This window comes from Patella vulgata, chromosome 5 (genome assembly GCF_932274485.2).
Source record: "Patella vulgata chromosome 5, xgPatVulg1.2, whole genome shotgun sequence".
NCBI classification, from domain to species: domain Eukaryota; kingdom Metazoa; phylum Mollusca; class Gastropoda; family Patellidae; genus Patella; species Patella vulgata.
In genome coordinates, this window is record NC_065883.2 from 5,694,001 (window position 1) to 5,713,994 (window position 19,994).

The 19,994-nt window shown below is 37.8% G+C and overlaps 1 protein-coding gene across 1 annotated transcript in view; it reads right to left on the minus strand.

Moving 5' to 3' along the window:
- LOC126822112 (anaphase-promoting complex subunit 1) overlaps positions 1-19,994 on the minus strand; it is a 122,174-nt gene that overhangs the window by 86,787 nt on the left and 15,393 nt on the right. Inside the window, exons 14-30 of the mRNA XM_050550861.2 lie at positions 19,397-19,525; positions 18,998-19,058; positions 18,216-18,403; positions 17,023-17,097; positions 15,418-15,609; positions 14,426-14,496; positions 12,530-12,621; positions 10,235-10,383; positions 9,315-9,393; positions 8,651-8,752; positions 7,819-7,941; positions 6,483-6,607; positions 5,529-5,635; positions 5,010-5,087; positions 3,948-4,037; positions 3,024-3,132; positions 2,034-2,174 (exon numbers count right to left, since the gene is read on the minus strand). Coding sequence (XP_050406818.2) covers positions 2,034-2,174; positions 3,024-3,132; positions 3,948-4,037; positions 5,010-5,087; positions 5,529-5,635; positions 6,483-6,607; positions 7,819-7,941; positions 8,651-8,752; positions 9,315-9,393; positions 10,235-10,383; positions 12,530-12,621; positions 14,426-14,496; positions 15,418-15,609; positions 17,023-17,097; positions 18,216-18,403; positions 18,998-19,058; positions 19,397-19,525 — 1,911 coding nt within the window. The remainder of the gene's footprint in view (positions 1-2,033; positions 2,175-3,023; positions 3,133-3,947; positions 4,038-5,009; positions 5,088-5,528; positions 5,636-6,482; positions 6,608-7,818; positions 7,942-8,650; positions 8,753-9,314; positions 9,394-10,234; positions 10,384-12,529; positions 12,622-14,425; positions 14,497-15,417; positions 15,610-17,022; positions 17,098-18,215; positions 18,404-18,997; positions 19,059-19,396; positions 19,526-19,994) is intronic.

Here is a 19,994-nt window from a genome sequence, read left to right on the forward strand (position 1 = left end):
CGCCGGAAAATCTGGATGAGCTTTCTCGGCCAATGCAGGGATCGAACACCCAACCTCCAGGCTAGCGAGCCAGCGTCTTACCCACTTAGCCACGTGATCCCCCGGTCTCATTACAACTTGGGTATTGTGTAGTTGAGCTGTTTTAGTAGGGGTTTCTGTATTAAATGTCTGCTAAAACAGCTCAATTACACGATACCCGAGTCACAGAAATGAAATGACAGGGAAGTGCAAAATGAGGTTTAGCTTCCTCTGGTTTCATCAGTATGGGACTAATAATACTGTTTAAGGAGAGAGAGAGAGAGAGAGAGAGAGAGAGAGAGAGAGTTAACATCTACTCGACACAAACTAGGTCATTTCGGGACTAACATATGGTTTAATTTTATTCACTAGTGCATAGGGGTCTTTAGCAGTGGGAGGAAACTGGAGGACCCGGAGAAAACCCACAAGGTTGGACTGGCGACCCTACTCCTTGTCATGTACAAGCGGGGAATCGAAACCACGCCACTTGACTCAATAACAGACCTCCTGATCCAATGCGCACATGTTAACCATTTGGCCACCCAAACCCCCTTAACCCTTTCACTGCGTATACCCGGTAGTACCGGGTATTATAAAATGTCGGTAAAATGCCCGTACCCGGTATTACCGTGTACTCAGTAAAGCCCTCGCTAAAATTAGTACCGTAACTGCAAGTGCCATCTATTGTATTTTCTATACACTAGAACATATTTCCATGTGTTTCAAAGCAGCAAACCGTAAAATGGCGGAGTGCATTGTGACAACGTAGACGATGCACTCTCGACGAAGTCGTGAATGACGTCTTGCTGACCAATATGTGGACAATTTCGAGGCGGGCGATACACATAATTCGTTTCCAGTTACTTGATAATGATAGTAGTCAGGACAGTGATTGGTATTATGAAGTGTGTGATTTATTGCGCGACGTTCCGCCCATGGCTAGCTATGTCTCTCGTGCATGATGAACAAGCCCAATGTGAACACGATAGCCCTGTGTCTGCAGTAGATTCTGACAATAATTCTGATGTTGATAATAATGCTGGCCTGCTGGATCGTAAAAGACGTAGGCAATTCCTGAGTCCCGAACGTGTCGATCTATTGACTGACTATCTTGAAAATGATATGGGACTTGGGGATGAAAGTGAAAGCGAAAGTAAAAACAAGCTATTGCAATCCGCACGTGGTCATGGCAGCAGGTGACGTGATGCGCGTGTTCGTGACGGCATTGCTCATGGCTGCTATTGATATTTTTGTTCATTTTATATATCTTTATCAAAATCCAGTGAAAAAAACAATATCTTTTAAGTATTTCATGGAGAAAAATTCGTTTTCGTGTTAGCTTTAGTGAGAAATGAGAAATCCAAAATGGCCGCCATGACGTCACGTGACTACATTAAAAATTTGTTTTCGTGTTAGCTTTAGTGAGAAATGAGAAATCCAAAATGGCCGCCATGACGTCACGTGACTACATTATTATGCAAATTTCCAAAATTCTATTTTTTCCTCTTAGCCCAACCTCATGCCCACCCCAACAGACAAAAAGATTTTTCATAAAAGCTTCCATAAGTACTGCTTGGCGTTCAGTTCCAACCTCCCTTTTTTCCTCAAAAAAGGGTCTAGCACAGGCAGTGGATTTACGTCTAGCATTGAAAGGGTTAAGGAGACTGAGAATCTGCTTGATGGTGAAGAAATGAAATTGGATTCAACGTCCTACTGCTCTGCTCAAACACGGATAACGAAGATGTTCATATGCCTTACAGTGTCCAATGAGTGACATTATACTATTATATCAAATTCCAAAGGGCTATTTTACGTGAACGTCAATGTATACACAGGACGTCACGTCAGTTTTACGTCTCATCAGATAAACTATACGTTGGCCCTTGCCAGGCCCTGTGTCCTGCCCCACTAACAAGAGGGAAACACGCCGGAAGGATCTAACATGGGACCTCCAGTTTAGCAAGCCGTCTTACTCACTGAGCCACCGTGGTTCACTTGATAGTAAAGAATCTTACCATTGATAAATATTCGTGAATGTTCAATGTCTCTAGATTGATCAAATGTCCATTAAGGCCAAGAGCCATTAAAAACCCAGCGTAATCATTGACCATATCGTTCCCAACAGGACTGTTATATGTTATCCAGGCTGAATCAATCTAAAAATAAAACACAAACATTTAAATCTACATAAAACAAGAGAGACCTAATCATGTCACAGCGGAAAAATTAGTTAAAAAGAAGAAAAAGTGATTTGTATTTCGGATGGCTAAAACTATTTTAATAAAAGATAACAAATTAACAAGCCAACAGTGAGGCTGATATTTAAAGATACATTATGGGAGATAAGATAACGAGATGGCAGTTCTTGCTATAATAGTTAAAAACTAGATAGTGTAAAGGTAATTTGCTGAAAATTTCACTCAAATTGATCCACTATGAGCCGAGAAAGAAGCGGGTGAAATTTTGGCATAGTCTCGGTCATCATTACTAACATCATTATTATAAACAGCTTAGTCTCGATTATCCACTTTTATTGATTTAATTATCAACGGCCGTTAGTCGCATATCGGAATCTAATCCAGTCAACATCGAAGGCTAGCCTTGACATCGAGAGTTTATTATGGTCTGGATAAGTTAATTAATGTCTAACTGATAATTTAGATAACATTTCAGGCCTAAAGAAAGACTTGTAATAAGCAGATTTTGCTCTTGCATAATGAATGTTTAAATGATATTTGGTTTAATTCATTTTGTATCTTTTTATCATCTACTTCAGGTTGAAACAATTTAATAGTAGTACAGGCTTTAGTGAGCAGGGGCCTGTTTCACGAAATTTTGACCAAGATAAAATCCAAATTTTAGTAATTTGATTGGATAATATTAGATTGATTTTAGTGCTAAGCCAATCAAAATTGAAGTATCTACTAAAATTTGGATTTTATCTTTAGTTAAAATTTCGAGAAACAGGGCCTGGATCAAAATGGATGAAGGGAGGTAACTCTTACTTGTGTTGAATTAGCAATTCTCAATCCGGCTGCTACTCCATTGTGAAAATGTGGCCATACTGCCATCTTTGCTGGTGTATCTATATGAGTTAGTTCCACTGTCGTGTTCCTGTAAATAGATTAATACATTAAATACAACCAAATACAAAACTCACAAATAACACGATCAATAGAAGACAGAGGACTTATTCACAAAAATTTGAATTAAAATATTTAAAGGATGTAGTCATTTCATTGGTTGAGAGCGAGCTGAAATCCTTGTACATATTTGAGCTCTTGCCCAATGAAAAAGCTGTATTCTTAAGATATTTTAGTTTAAGTTTTTGCAAATAACACCCCAAATTAGGCAGTTAGGTCAACCCCGAGAGCCTAAATTTATTCTTTTTTCTTCAGAAACAAAAATACCAGAATACCAGAAGCACCATCCAAGGAAGACCATCAGCGCCACCAACACCAAAAAACAGTGAAATCGTCTTTGTATATAAATCTAATGTATTGTATGTATTTTTAATAAAGCTAGGAAATATTGAAAACTAATTTTTCATCATCCTAGGTCAGTGCTTATGTGGAGACTTAACCTCTCACCCAAATTCTTAAACATAACCATGGACCTAGCCCTAATGCTTTCCTTAACTTTAACATACAATCTCGGCAACAATCATGTAAAGTAACCTTATTTACATCTCAACGACCTTGACGAAAATTGAGTTGGCCTTAACAAATAGATTTAGTCATACTAGGCCACAGTGTCGTTGTAATTAAACATATCCCTCATAGCACACTGTAAACCCTAACCCTTAATTAACCCAGTTTATGCAGAATTGAAGACCATTAAAACCCATTTATATTCATTTCTACTAAACAAAACACAACCTCTTCATTAAAAGTGCCAATGAAATAAGAGTGTTGATATGTGATATTTACCTTGGAGGAGCTCGACCAGTCAGATTTAGTTTAGGTATAGGTAATGCTTCGGTAGGTAATGGATGATACGTACACAGTGTAAACATACCCCTGAAAATATAATATTACAAACATTAAAACTGGATATAATTTGAAGAGAGAGATGTGAGCCGCGGTGGTTCAGTGTGTAAGGGGGAAGAGAGAGAGAAGGGGGTTTAACATCCACTCGACACAAACTAGGTCATTTCGGGGCTAACATATGGTTTAATTTTATTTACATAATTTGCTTGCGTGTAGGGGTCTTTAGCAGTGGGAGGAAACTGGAGAAAACCCACGAGGTTGGACAGGCGACCCTACTCCTTGTCACGTACAACCGGGCATTCGAAACCATGCCAGTTGACTCAATGACAGGCCTTATGATACAGTGCGCACATGCTAACCATTCGGCCATCCAACCCCCGGGGGAAGATAGAGAGAGAAGAGGGTTTAACATCCACTCAACATAAACTAGGTAATTTCGGGACTGACATATGGTTCAATATTACTTCAATAATTCGCTTGCACGTAGAGGTCTTTAGCGGGTCAGGAAACCAGATATTCGGCAGGTGATCCTTCACCTTGAACAAACACTCACAGTAGCTAAGTTGTGTGAGCAGTCCATAAACGCTGTCAAATTTTTATTCTTATGTGGATTAAAAATATTCTGTTTTTCCATCAGGTAAAATTTCAATAGTGCATGCATCCGAGAAACTATTATTATTCCAAGGTCTAGATTATTCTTGGAATTATAGAGAGAGGAGTAACGTCCACTTGACACAGACTAGGTCATTTCAGGACTAACATAGTTTAATTTTATTTCAATAATTCGCTTGAGCATATGGGTCTTTAGCAGTGGAAGGAAACCGAAGGACCTAGAGAAAACCTACGAGGTTAGACAGGTGACCCTACTCCTTGTCACGTACAACCGGGGATTCAAAACCACACCATTTGACTCAATGACAGACCTTATGATACAGCACGCACATGCTAACCATTCGGCCATTCAATCCCCCTCTTGTAATTATAAGAAACCATATGTCTTACCTGCCAACAGGTAGAGCCATCGTCCTCGTACATATACAATAAAGATGTTTCTCTTTCTCTTCAATAAATTCATGATCACTGAAATGGCATAAAGTAGTGATTAGCAATCTTAAAGTCAATTTGAGGGATATTGAAAAATATAAATCATGTTTTCATTGGTACTGATTACGATGACAATATCAAGAAAATTTTGAGAGAGGTGGTGTTTAACGTCCACTTGACAAAAACTAGGTCATTCCCGGACTAACATATAGTCCAATCTTATTTCAATAATTTACTTGCATGTAGAGGTCTTTAGCAATGGGAGGAAACCGGAGGACCCAGAGAAAACCCATGAGGTTGGACTTGTGATGGTCCGAAAAAGTTGAGAGATGCACATAAAAAACCCTTGACATTTGGAATTCAAGAAAAATTACCCTCATATAGCAAATTGCATGGCGTGTGCCCATCTTCATTAGACGGGTGCACGAAACTAGGATGTTAAATGTCATTTCATTTCATTTCTAAACGTAATCATACCTGACTTCTGGTTTTTGTACAAGTGAAACTTTGACTGGTTGTGACGTCTGTAACAATCGTCTCACTTCCTGTATTCGAAGATCTTCACTAAATCGTAACTTTAACAACTGTTCAAATATAAAAATAGATTTTAAACATATTGTCAAGTCCTTGTTGTATATACTAGCATGGGAGCCACAGTGGCTTAGTTTGTAAGGGGGAGAGAGGCAGAGATGCAGTTTAACGGCCACTCAACACAAACTAGGTAATTTAGGGACTAACATATGATTCAATTTCATTTCAATAATTTGCTTGCGTCTGGGGGGTCTTTAGCAGTGGGAGGAAACTGGAGAAAAAAAAGGAGGTTGGACAGGCGACCCTACTATTTGGTATACTATATGTATCTATACATGTCCTACCCGAGGAAGAAGAAGACGAAGTAGAAGACAGAACGACTGTCCTTGTCAGGCCCTCTGTCCTGCATCACTGACAAAGGGAAACCACGCCGGAAAATCTGGATGAACTTTCTTGGCCAATGCGGGGATCGAACACCCGACCTCCAGGCTAGCGAGCCAGCGTCTTACCCACTTAACCACGTGGTCCCCCCGGAGACAAAGGAGAAGGAGAAGAGGAAGAGAGAGAGAGAGAGAGAGAGAGAGAGAGAGGGTTTAACGTCCACTCAACACAAACTAGGTCATTTCGGGATTAACATATGGTTCAATTTTATTTCCATAATTCACTTGCGCGTAGGGGTCTTTATCAGTGGGAGGAAACCGGAGGACCCGGAGAAAACCCACGAGGTTGGACAGGCGACCCTACTCCTTGTCACGTACAACCGGGGATTCGAAACCACGCCAGTCGACTCAATGACAGAATTTATGATACAGCGCGCACGTGCTAACCATTCAGCCATCCAACCCCCCAGAAGAGGACGAAGAAGAAGATAAAGAAGAAGAGGAAGAAGAAGAAGACTACCTCCATATCCAGGGATTCCATACCATCTATATCATCTTTATTTAGTTTAATGTCATCTCTACAAGTTGGTGTACTGCTCACATGTTTCTTCTGTACAATTAAACTATTCGTTAAATCTTCACGGCCTTCAAAATAAAAACAATAATCAATATCTACTTACAACATTTTAAAACAGTTGGCCACAAAATGAAATGAAATGAAATGGAGTTTAACGTCCTACTGTTCTGCTCCTAACCTGGGCTAATGAAGACGGGCATACGCCATACAGTGTGCTATGAGGGAAATTTTGCCCGGACAAGTTGGCCACAAGATCCAGTCCTAAAATTCACAAGAATTTAAAAACCTCACCCTGAGTTCACAGAGCATTCTCAGACTTCTGTTAAGAATATACTCAAAATTGTTCACCTTATTTTAACTAAAAGATAACCCTTTATAAAACTTGTTTTAATGTATCAAATACATCAATAAGAAACTATGTGCAAAGTTTTGTGTTTCTGGATCAACACAGTGATTGAAAGTTCAGTAAAGTCTGAGAATGCTTTGTCAACAGGCATCTTGGCTCAGAATAAAGTAATTTGAATGAAATTTGAAAATATATTCATTTTGCATTATTTATTTTTGGACTATTATAGCAAGAACAGTCAGCTCTTTATCTAAATCTTACATAATGAATCTTTAAACAAATTTTAATTAATAAATCTGCCTATTACAGGTCTTTTTTCTGGCTACAAATGTTATATAAATTATTAATTAGACATTTATTCACATGACAACCCTAGAGCAACTCTCTAGATCATCAGATGGCTGATATGTAAATGGATTTGAACATCATCGCCATTTCAGGACTAACACATGGTTCAATTTTATTTCAATAATTCACTTTCCCGTAAGGGTCTTTAGCAGTGGGAGGAAACTGGAGAAATGGAATTTAACGTCCACTCGACACAAACTAAGTAATTTTGGACAAACACATGGTTCAATTTTATTTCAATAATTCACTTGCGCGTAGGAGGAATTAGGGGGACCCAGAGATAACTCTCAAGGTTGGACAGGCGACCCTACTCTTTGTCAAATGCAACTGGGGAATCGAAACTACGCCAGATGATACCACGCCCATGTTAACCATTCGGCCACTCAACCCCACCTTCAAAATTCAAGAGGTAATCATTTATTGCACGGAGGAGGTCTTTAGCTGTGGGAGGAAACCGGAGACCTCGGCGGAGAAAACCCATGAGGTTGGATATCAAAATAAAAGGTTGGATATCAAAATTTCTTGCATTAAAGAAGATATAAACTGTTTTCTCTGAATCAGATCCGACAATTATAATCATCTTACCAATTAAAACATAGGCTTTCTCTGGCCAATCAAACGGTGGATTACATCTACAGTTCATGATGGCTTCTCTAAATGGTAGAGCCACACCCACTGGTAAACAATCCAGATCTCTCGCTGTCATACCTAAAATATTATACCTCTAATTATAATTCAGTGATAAGAATCAGCCAATAACTGGCACATTTCTAATGATACAAATTCAGGTATGGAAATTAAAAACTTCATGGAAATGAAGATAGACATACACACTGCATTATGAGAGAAATTTTGTCCGAATAGCAGGGCTATGGCCTACTCTACTTGGAATTTCATCTATCAGTGGTACTATTACATGCATGCCAATACAGGATCTTGATTTTTGGTACCATTCGGATGACACGAAACTGTTCCTTACCAGGCATTTCATTCTGCACCACTGACAACAGTAAACCATGCTGGAATATCCTAAGAATTTGTCGTGGCCACTAACAAGAAAGAACCCAAGACCTCCTGGTCAGCCATCTTTGCTCCTTGTTGGATTACAGAGAGAGAGAGAGCTTAACACAATCTAGGTCATTTCGGGACTAACACATGGTTGAATTTTATTTCAAAAATTTGCTTGCATGTAGGTCTTTAGCAGTGAGATGAAAACGGAGGACCTGGGGTAAACCCACGGGGTTGAACAGGTGACCCTACACCTTGTCACGTACAACCGGGGAATCAAAACCACGTCAGTTGACTCAATGACATACCTTATGATACAACGCTCACGCGCTAACCATTCGGCCATCCAACCCCCTGTCGAATTACAGTAAACCACATTAATTTTAATAGTTAGATTTTTTTCTCCTACCTAATTCTGTCATGGAAAGTACAAGTCTTTCTGCTAGAACTGTGACTGGACTAAATTGAAAACTTTGTGATAAAGATACTTCTGCTGTTGGTGCTCTGTGACCTGCAAAAATAATTCTTATCATCAGACAAGATACGTGAGTAAAGGGTGACAACTCTTTTATTTTCTTGATGCTGAAGACATTAACATCCAGTACGAAAAGTAACGCTTTTTATTTTTAAGCTTTTCATGAGTAAAGGGTGACAACTTTTTTTTTTCTTCATGCTCAAGACATTAACATTCGGCACAAATAGTAACTTTTTATTTTTAAGATTATCATAGATAAATGCAACACGGAATGGAATGAGGTTTACTAACATCTCTTCAACAGAATATTGGGTAGAATTTCCTCCCAACTGTGTACACTGGGTAGAATTTCATCCCAACTACGTACACTGGGTAGAATGTCCTCCCAACTACGTACACTGGGTAGAATGTCCTCCCAACTGTGTACACTTGGTAGAATTTCATCCCAACTATGTGCCCTGGGTAGAATTTAAACCTAACTGTGAATACTGGGTAGAATTTCTTCACAACTGTGTACACAGCTGAACATTGGTGCACCATATCCCTTGACTACCAGCCCTCCCTCCTCGGAATATCACAGAAAAGATTATAAACAAACCTGCTGGTGCTATTTTTCTCAAACATTTATCTATAGCCTGATCTGTAGATATGTCCTTATTTAGTAAAATGGCGTACAACTAAAATAAAAACATAATATTATAATTACAGGACATTGACATGTCAAAAGTATAATTTCTCATCGAGAAACCTCATGAAATGAAATCTCAATAAATGGAGATACAAACTTATCAAACTTCAACTGATTACACTGTCAATATAAATCATGGTTTCGTTGGTACTGATTACAATGACAATATAACGTCCACTTGACAAAAATTAGGTCATTTCGGGACTAACATTTAGTCCAATCTTATTTCAATGATTTGCTTGCACGTAGATTTTTTTTTTTAGGGAATCAAAATGATGGACCATGCACAGGTTAGTACCCCCCACCCGCCACCGCCTCCATGTTGCTACGGAAGAAATATCCCACACTTCGGACTCTATCTTTTAAATATCCCAGATGAGGAGGTATCGTAGGTGAGCATTTTTTCACCGCATCTCCCAGTATTTTTTGCTTGATGCGCTATAGACTTACTTACCGGCAAGGGACAATGTATAGTCGTTTGGATGGGACAAGAAAGCCACGTACCCATTGATTGGCGTACACATGAAATGAAATGGGGTTTAACGTCCTATTATTCTGCTCCTATACTGGGCTAATGAAGACAGGCATACGCCATACAGTGTGCTATGAGGGAAATTTTGCCCCGGCAGCGGCACTATCGCCTACTCTTATATCGAATTCCAACTGCCAAGGGATCTTTAAGTGCATTCCAATGTATACACGGGACCTCGGTTTTTCGTCTCATCCGAAGGACTAGACAGCTGTCCTTATCAGGCCCTCCATCCTGCATCACTGACGAAGGGGTGATGTTATTGATATTATTATTAACAAGAAAGATATCCCATACTTACTGAGATGATGTTTTTGATGTTATTAGTAACAAGGGGTATATAAGGTATAGGATCTTCTGGTTGTCCTCGTAGTTGATGATATATCCATTGTTCTATACTAGGGGCTGTAGCGGGAAATATCTGCGGATACTGCATCTTACCTAGATGAGCTGAAATATATGGGGGGAAAAATAAAATAAGATTACCTGCAAAACTAAACACAAACTAAAATATGGCTTAATTTTATATCAATAATTCATCTTTAGCAGTGGGAGGAAATCAGAGGATCCGGAGAAAACCAACGCGGTTTGACAGGCGATCCTAATCCTTGTCATGTACAACCATGGAATTGAAACCACACTAGTTGACTCAATGACAGACCTTATGATATAGTGTGTATGCGCTAACCATTCGGCCACCCCCCCCCCCCCCCTTATGAAGACAGCCTCTTTTTATTAAAGACTCTGATTGTTATTATGAATAACCATTTAGCACTAATTTGACTGTAACGCTGGTATCATCATTTAATCTTGTGTATCTAGCACTAATTTCTTTCCCATTCATGGAAACATACATTATGCAAGAGGTATATCTGTCTATTGAAGGTGTTTCTTTAAGCCTGAAATATTATCTAAACTATTAATTAGACATTAATTAACCTATTCAGACCATAATGATGATCAAGGCTACCTGGAAATTTTAACTGCTTAGGCCGTGTTGAATTGATTCCTTGTTTCTCCTGCCACCACTCTGGCAATCATGTGCGGTAGTGCGGTAAACACAACACAAAGTGGGTTTCAAAACACAAAGTGGTCTGGCATAATACCTATATAGTCTGAGGGTTGTGTACTATTTTTAATAATATTATAAATAATCTAGTTATATTATTGGTTAGAATAAAAACACAGATAATATTTATTTAATTAAATAAATTTAATAACAAACTAAAATTTGGTAACAAGTGGCTTCTTTGTTTAACTTTTTAAAAAATGAAATAACCATATTTTGATATAAATTTTCCGTATTCTTGTGTTACAATACAATGGAAACATTCCAGTTAGACGAAATTTGATTCGCTTGTTGAGTTACAGATGGTTTCGACAATATCATCGAACGTGAAAGTGCTGGGAATACACACCAAAGTCGAGTCGAGATAAGTAAATTTGCGTACCGGTCGGCTTAATTTATTGATGTTCAAGGAAATAATAGTGGTCCCGTCATGGACCTTATTTTATAATACATGGACCTTATAATTATAAGGTCCATGGTCCCGTTCGTTCGTTTGTTCTACTCCAGAAACGAACGAACGGGACCACTATTATTTCCTTGAACATCAATAAATTAGGCCGACCGGTACGCGAATTTACTTATGTCCCGGCATAGCTCACCATTTTGTAAGGCGTGTGTTATTTATTACACAAGATATGATTGGGTAATACTTGAATAATAATGACGTGTCATAATTTTAGCCAATGAAAAAATTGATTATTCAGGTTCCCGGTTGAATATTAGCGACTGTCTTACAATTTATAATATGCTTTCTCATTAGCCGAAATGACAGCTATACGCGCCATTTTGCGGAATTCATCCAATCATATACAGTGTAACTTATTCCATAGTATGCGGGCCCCTACATGTGTATTATCAACCGGATCCATTCACTTGATTTGATGTTTGTTTATTCGGTGCAATGCCTATTTTCTGTCTTGTCCGCAGGTTTATCTTGTAGATTTTTGTTTTGCGTGTAGTGCGACCCCCCCCTGCACTTACTTATTTAGTTCGTAACAAGGAATAAACAACGAGAATTGACTTCTGATGTTTGGTAGAATTTTTTTTAGATGTTATTAACGTAATTTTTTGAATATTTTTTTTTGTGTTAAAAACCTAAGCGCACGATTTTAGGGGTCCTCGACCTAAGCGCGCGGGCGAGGAGAAACAAGGAATCAATTCAACACGGCCCTAGTTCTCGGTTCATAGTGGATCAATTTGAATGAAATTTTCAGCAAATTGCCTTTACATTATCTAGTTTTTAACTATTATAGTGAAACTGACAACACATTATCAAATCTCCCATAATGTATCTTTAATACCAATTCCTTGTTTGAAAATTAGTAAAAATCATTTAAAATCACCCAAAATCAATTAATTAGTACTTGTAACCAGTTGATTTTCGATGAATTTAAATGATTTTTATGAATTTTTAAACAAAGATTTGATATTGAATGAATGTGAAAAGAAATTAGTGCTAAATACACAAGATTAAATGATACCTGGGTTACAGTGAAGTATTTTAAATGTATAAAATAAGTCTGTTACCTTCTGTAAGTTGACTGATATCATCAACACTGTGAAATAAGTGAGGAAAATCTCGACAATAATAATCTGTGTACGAATAACATTTTAAATCACTGAAATATTAAATATTCAATATTCATACTTTTTAAATCACTGAAATTATAAATATTCATACATTTCAATACATTCTAAATCACTGAAATTATAAATATTCTTACATTTAGTATTGATTAAACCAAAGGAATCTGACCTTCTATCTGTATATATGCATACATCATACCCAACTAGGCAATGGATAGTTTTTATATTATATACAATCTGATTACAATACAGATCTATATTTCGTTTCATTTTTTTTTATACTTCCGATGGCCTCTACTACATGAAGATCTGACCGGTTGTAGCGATAGGTCGCGTCCAGGGCTGTCGGTAATTTTTCACAGATGATTAGCAGCACTGCTAATCAAAAAGTCCAATTTTGCCAAAGTTGATTAGCAAATTTAAAAATTGATTAGCAGTTTTTCAGTTTCAAATCAACATAAAACACCTAAATAACAAGATTATTTTAATTTTAATTGATAGCAAATGATTAGATTTCATTCTTAAGATTTTTTTAGAATTTTAGCACTTCTACAGCTAGCTGTGAACATTTCTGAATGAATGTAGACTTTTGTTAGGCCTTATGTCTGAAGCCAATTCTTGGCAGTGGCTTCTTATTTCTTCGTTAGAAAACAATTTCGTCTGCTTTTTATCGTGTGTTATTATTTTTGTTCAATCGGAAGCACGCGGTATTTTACGAATAATCTCGATTAACTAGACGCACGCGATATAAACAATAATAGTTTACGGGAATTCTTACTTTGATTTCTCACTTTACAATACATTTACACGTATTTATTTTTTATATTTTATTTACAATACGTGGAGGATACACTGAATTTATTTTTTTTCAAATTGAATACTGATATAATTACTCGAAATTGACATGTCTCGCAACGTGAGTGGTACTACTTGATTCCCTATTTCCGGTTTAATAGTCTCGATTCATAGAGTTATGTCCCTGTATTATATAGTATCATGAATTGAGTCTGGGTAGTTTGAGAAGAAAATGTCACACGGAGAATTCCGTTTTGTTTATAAAATTTATTTGATATTTTATACACGTTGAAAGTGTTGAGAAATGTGGATAAATCTTTGTGTCAATATCCAAAATGACAGGCATATTAATGATTCGCAGTTACTGCGAATCAAAAACGTTAGATTTTAATTTTTGATTAGCAACAGACAAAATATGTATCGCAAATTGCGCTGCGATACTGGTTGTCGGCAGCCCTGGTCGCGTCAGAGGTCATATGAGGGGCTTTTGACCGTATGAGGTAAGACATTTGATTAACCAATCAGCGTTGATGTTTCTAGTGGGTTCCCCAAAGTTCCTTGCTGAAACAGGTCTGTTTCATTGGAAAATCCCTCACATTTTGTTTATTATATATTGTCTAGTTGGGTATGGTGTATGCATATTTACGGATAGAAGGTCAGACTCCTTTGATTAAACATTAAAAAGGACGATAGTCTAATAGTAAGTGCAGGTGGACCGCACTACATGTAAACAAAATACAGGAGACAAACCAGCGGACAACACACACAATATACTACGGCCTACTCTTATATCCAATTCCAACTGTCAAGGGATCTTTTACGTGCACGCCAATGTGTACACGGGACCTTGTTTTTTGTCACATCCGAACAACTAGACAGCTGTCCTTGTCAGGCCCTCCGTACTGTACCACTGTCACACCCGGAGCGAATCCGCCGTAACCTCCAGGCTAGCGAGCCACTCTGGTCGAGAGTCACCCACAGCCCTGACAGGACACCAATATCTATCACATGATTTGAAAGAGTAATAGAACTAATTTTTACCTGGATATCTGAAACAGTAATTGCACTAACTCCTTTAATTCTTCTGCTAACAAAACATTCTGCTTTATTTCCTAGAAAATACCCAATAAACTTCCAATTAAAGACAGTTTGAATGTCATTAACAACAATTATATAATTCATTAGCCTCCGAGTATAAACCAACTAAACAGTAATAAACAATTGAAACCCAGGTCACATTTCTACCCTTTCGATTCAAGTCCTCCAGAGTCTTGTTTTTTCACATAATAAATCGCTACTCTGGTACAGACATCTGACTTTTTATTATCCTTTCAGGTGTTTTTTAGTATTTTTAATTACTTATTTTCATATCTTTGCATATTTAGGCTTGTTGGAAAGACCGACAACCACATTGTCCTATACTGTAAAGTCACAGACAAAAGCACTCGGGGGAAGTCAATTCTTTGCTATCCGCAGCGTTGTCATTTGTATGGAGTCAAATATTGAAAAGATATGTCATGTTTTCTACTGTCAAGATATGTACAGTTAACTATCATGATATATCTCATGATAAATTAAATTATCGTAATAAAAGAGAATTATAATTATGAAATTATGATCACGATCCTGTAATTTATCATGATAATTCAGGCAGCTGTTATCACGATTAATTGTGATAAAATCATTTGATATCGTTGCAACCTTATCGGTTCTACTAAAATGAATATTTCCAGACCTGTCAGTTTGTGAAAGAAAGAGGGACAAAGGAATGGGGTTTAACGTTCCCTCAAAACAAATTAGGTCATTTCGGGACTAACATATGGTACAATTTTATTTCGATGATTTTTGCTTGCACACAGGGATCTTTAGCAGTTTAAAAAACCCATGAGGTTGGACAATTGACCCTACTCCTTGTCACCTAGAAGAGGGGAATCGAAACAATGCCACTTGACTGAACAACAAACCTAATATTCTAAAGGGTACCTGTTAGACCATTCGGTCACCCAATCCCCAAATATGTGAAAGCGACTTACCTCATAGACTAAATGTAAGGCTAACATGATAGCCGGAAAATGTAGAAACAGAACTGCATTAGTATTTATATTACATGGTTTAGAGTATACTGATCCGTCTGGTATAACCAAGCATGTAGTCAAGTTCATACAGTCTTCACATCTCTCTCCACTTAATCTATGATGGTTAGAATTCACCAAGTAGTCCCAATCCTTCAATCAAATCATATTATACAATGGTATTTGATATTTTTAAAAGCAGAAATATAAATTTTTCAATATTTGAAGAAAAAGAAATCAAATGAAAAAGGGTTAAATGTCTTACTGTCCTACAAGGGGTATTTTGCCTGGACAATCTCTGCCCAAACAGAGCGACTAGATGATTTTTCCAGCCAGGGATTTTATCTAGGATTCAAGCTGAGATCTTCTGGTTATAATCCCACATTATCCTTCTCCCCTCCCCTCACCAAGTCACCTTGGCTCGTTCCCCCAATTCTTAAGAACAACATATAGAAAATTCAAATTATGAAGCAAAAGAAATGTTCATGGAAAATCTGACTAAAATATCCAAACAACTCGGATCGGCATTTGAGAGAGAGAGAGAGAGAGAGAGAGAGAGAGAGAGAGAGAGAAATGGGGTTTAACGTCCACTCGACACAAACTAGGTCATTTTGGGACTAACACATGATTCAATTTTATTTACATAATTCGCTTGTGCGTAGGGGTCTTAAGCAGTAGGAGGAAACCGGAGGACCAGGAGAAAACCCAAGAGGATGGACAAGCTACCCTACTCCTTGTCACGTACAACCGGGGAATCAAAACCACGCCAGCTGACTCAATAGTAAGTGCAGGGGGACTGCACCACACAAAATTTACACAAAAAACAAATATACGGACAGGACATCATACTCAGGAAAACACAAACATACAGACAATTAAAAAAAAGTGAATGGATCCGGGGGCTAGCCGTAAGCGTCCACTGCGCTGTACAGTCCTGGGTCTGTAGTGACACAGACTTCACTCAAATTTGAAAACAATTAGGAATACAACCCAAAGAACCCATTGTGTAATGCCAGCATGAGTCATGATCTGCTATATGCTACACGAAATACGAATGTAAGCATATGTAGTAAAATTCAACTATACAAGTAACCAATGAAATGAAATGAAATGGGGTTTAACATCCTACTGTTCTGCTCCTAAACTGGGCTAATGAAGACGGGCATACACCACACAGTGTGCTATGAGGGAAATTTTGCCCGGGCAGCGGCACTATCGCCTACTCTTATATCGAATTCCAACTGCCAAGGGATCTTTTATGTGCATTCCAATGTATACACGGGACCTCGGTTTTTCATATCATCCGAAGGACTAGACAGCTGTCCTTGTCAGGCCCTCCGTTCTGCACCACTGACAAGGGGAAACCACATCGGAAAATTTGGATGAACTTTCTCGGCCAATGCAGGGATCGAACAGCCGACCTCCAGGCTAGCGAACCAGTGCTTAACCACCCAGCCACCGTGACTCCAAGTAACCACATCGGTGAAATGTTAGACCTTATAAAACAGCGCGTACGCGCTTACCATTCGGCCACCCAACCCCTCGGAATATATAAAATAAACATACCTCTTCTGATCCCTGATCTGTGTGTCGAGGTCGTTTAGCAGACATGACAGGTGACATAGAACTATCCATATCGTGCTGAAATAATAATCTACATTATTAATACCTGATTATTATTAAAGATGCACTTTCATGGGGTGAAATTTTGCATCAGCATTTCCACCAATCTGATTAAAATACAGATCTATATTTCGTTTCATTTTTTATACTTTCAATGGCCTACACTACATGAAGAGCTGACCAGTTGTAGGGATAGGTCGCATCAGGGGTTATACAAGTAGCTTTTGATCCTATGACGTTAGACATTTGATTAACCAATCAGCGTTGTCGTCACACCAAAAACTTGCTGTAACAGACCGTTTCATTGGGTAATCCCTCACATTATCCAGAATGCGTATTATATAACAACTCTTCCAGATCCTAGTGTAGTAAAGACAGGTAAAATTGAAATTTTGAACTATAAAAAACAAAACGAAATAGCATCTGTGTTTTAATCAGATTGCATTTCCACCTACAATTCCAACTGTTCTGGCTTTTTTAATGTGCACACTAATGAGTACGCGGGTGGACCTCAGTTTATCGTACCATCTGAATGACTATACCCTCCGTCTGAGTCTTGCATAATTTAAACAAAACAAGTGAAATTACAAATATATGACGCAGATGAAGAAATGAAATGAAATGCAGTTTAAAATCCCACTGTTCTGCTTCGACTGGGCTAATGAAGACGGGCATACGCCATACAGTGTGCTATAAGGGAAATTTTGCCTGGGTAGCGGCACTATGGCCTACTGTTATACCGAATTCCAACTGCCAAGGGATCTTTTACGTACACACCAATGTATACACGCGACCTCGGTTTTACGTCCCAATGGAACGACTTGACCAGCTGTCCTTGTCAGGCCTTCCTTCCAGTATCATTGACCAGGAGAAACCATATCGGAAAATCCTGATGAAAGACGCAGGTGAAGGAATCATGGGAAGAAATATGGACCTCTCCTGGTGCGAGTTCAGTTGGTCCCGGGGAGCCAGTAAAAACAGGAATATTGTGGCATAATTCCTGTCAAGACATGTATTAAAGACTTACTTGTTTCAAGAGTTTTATGAGTAGAGCCATTACTAAAGCGTTTTCAGCATGTGACAACATGGAGAAGATGCTATTTAAAACCTGAATAGTTTAGATAATATGTTCTTACCTTACTAGTCAAAGCCAGGCGACCTATATCATATCCCATCATGCTTAGTAAACATTTATAAAACAGCGACCATTCAGACATATTGCCAAGTCCACCTGGTAAATTACGTGATGTGTACCATTTACCCAACACTTGTAGCGCAATATCTTTAGGTAACAGATGTTTTATTGCCTTCAGACACAGGTCAACTAGATGAACGCAAAAAAATAAAAAATTCATAGCATAAAATATCTAATCATTAAAGTTCAGAAAATATCGAATTTTCGACAGTTTAATCCACACTAGGGTCATTCCACATCAATTCGACCAGCGGGTGAACCCCCACGTCATCGATTTCACTCATAATTTTTTCATATAAGTGTTGCCCTATGAAACCTCTTGATCCAAAATATTTTCCAAAAATTTGGACGATTTTTTAGACATTTTTCCGAAGTGGGGTGTTTCTAAACTGATGCAGAAAAATGAAAAAATGACAATAATTTCCAAATTACTTCCAAAACGAGAAAAAACACCCTCCTGAATTTTCGATATGTTATAGTACACCTACTCATTAACCAGTAATAAAAATATCAGCCGAATTCATTCAGTTCCACATTGATTTTTGTTTATTTTAAAAAATAGCTTCAAAACATGATATTTCCGCGCTTTGATTTGGAATCAGCATATAGGTTAACAAATTTCAGCTTGATACTTCAAATAATTTGGGATTTATTGACATTTTTCAGAGTGTATCAGTTTAGAAACACCCCATGTAAGATATATAAAGGAAAATAAAAACTTACCACCAGGAGAATTAGTTAATGGCGGTAAAGTTGTTCTACATAAATTACCATTTAATAATTCCTGTAATTATAATGACAAACACTTTTTAAAAAAACACCTACATCCACTCGACACAAACTAGATCATTTTGGGACTAACATATGGTTTAATTTTATTTCAATAATTCACTTGCGCGTAGGGGTCTTTAGAAGTGGGAGGAAACCGGAGGACCTGGAGAAAACCCATGAGGTTGGACAGGCAACCCTACTCCTTGTCACATACAACCAGAGATTAGAAACCATGTCAGTTGACTCAATGACAGGCTTTGTGATACAGCGCGCGCACATGCTAACCATTCGGCCATCCAACCCCCCCAATTACTAAATGCCAATCAAAGAAGATAGATGTAATTTACTTACTATAGTAAATCTATTATCTATGTTATCTCTCATATTCTGTATAAATGTATTACATTGTGGTGGTATGACATCACTCTCCATCTGACTAATATCTTCAGCATTACACTGTACTGGCGATATATGACTGATCTAAAATAAAATATAATAATAATAATAAATTATAGAAGGGGGGAGGGGGGCTAAAATAATAAATATGAGTTTATATATAAGGCAACATGGGCAGTCAAACCATGGTATGCAAATCTTGTACTGTACTAACTGGTGATTGTGTGTGTGTGTGAGAGAGAGAGAGACAGAGAGGGGTGGGGTTTAAGTATTTTACAGCTAAAACAAAATATAATCATAAATATTAATAGACCAGGGAGGCAAAAGGGCAGTCAAACCATGGTAGGCAAATTTGATAATTTACCTCTGATACAATTAAAAATATAGTGATAATAAACATCATATAATATGAAGATTGTGTCATTTCAAGTCAGGTTTTCATAAACATTTTACCTGTAGTTCACCAAATTTAATTTGTTTAATCTCATTTTCATTGGTTCCACAATATTATCTACCATAAAATCCTGCCCCCTACTAATACCCAATACCAAGT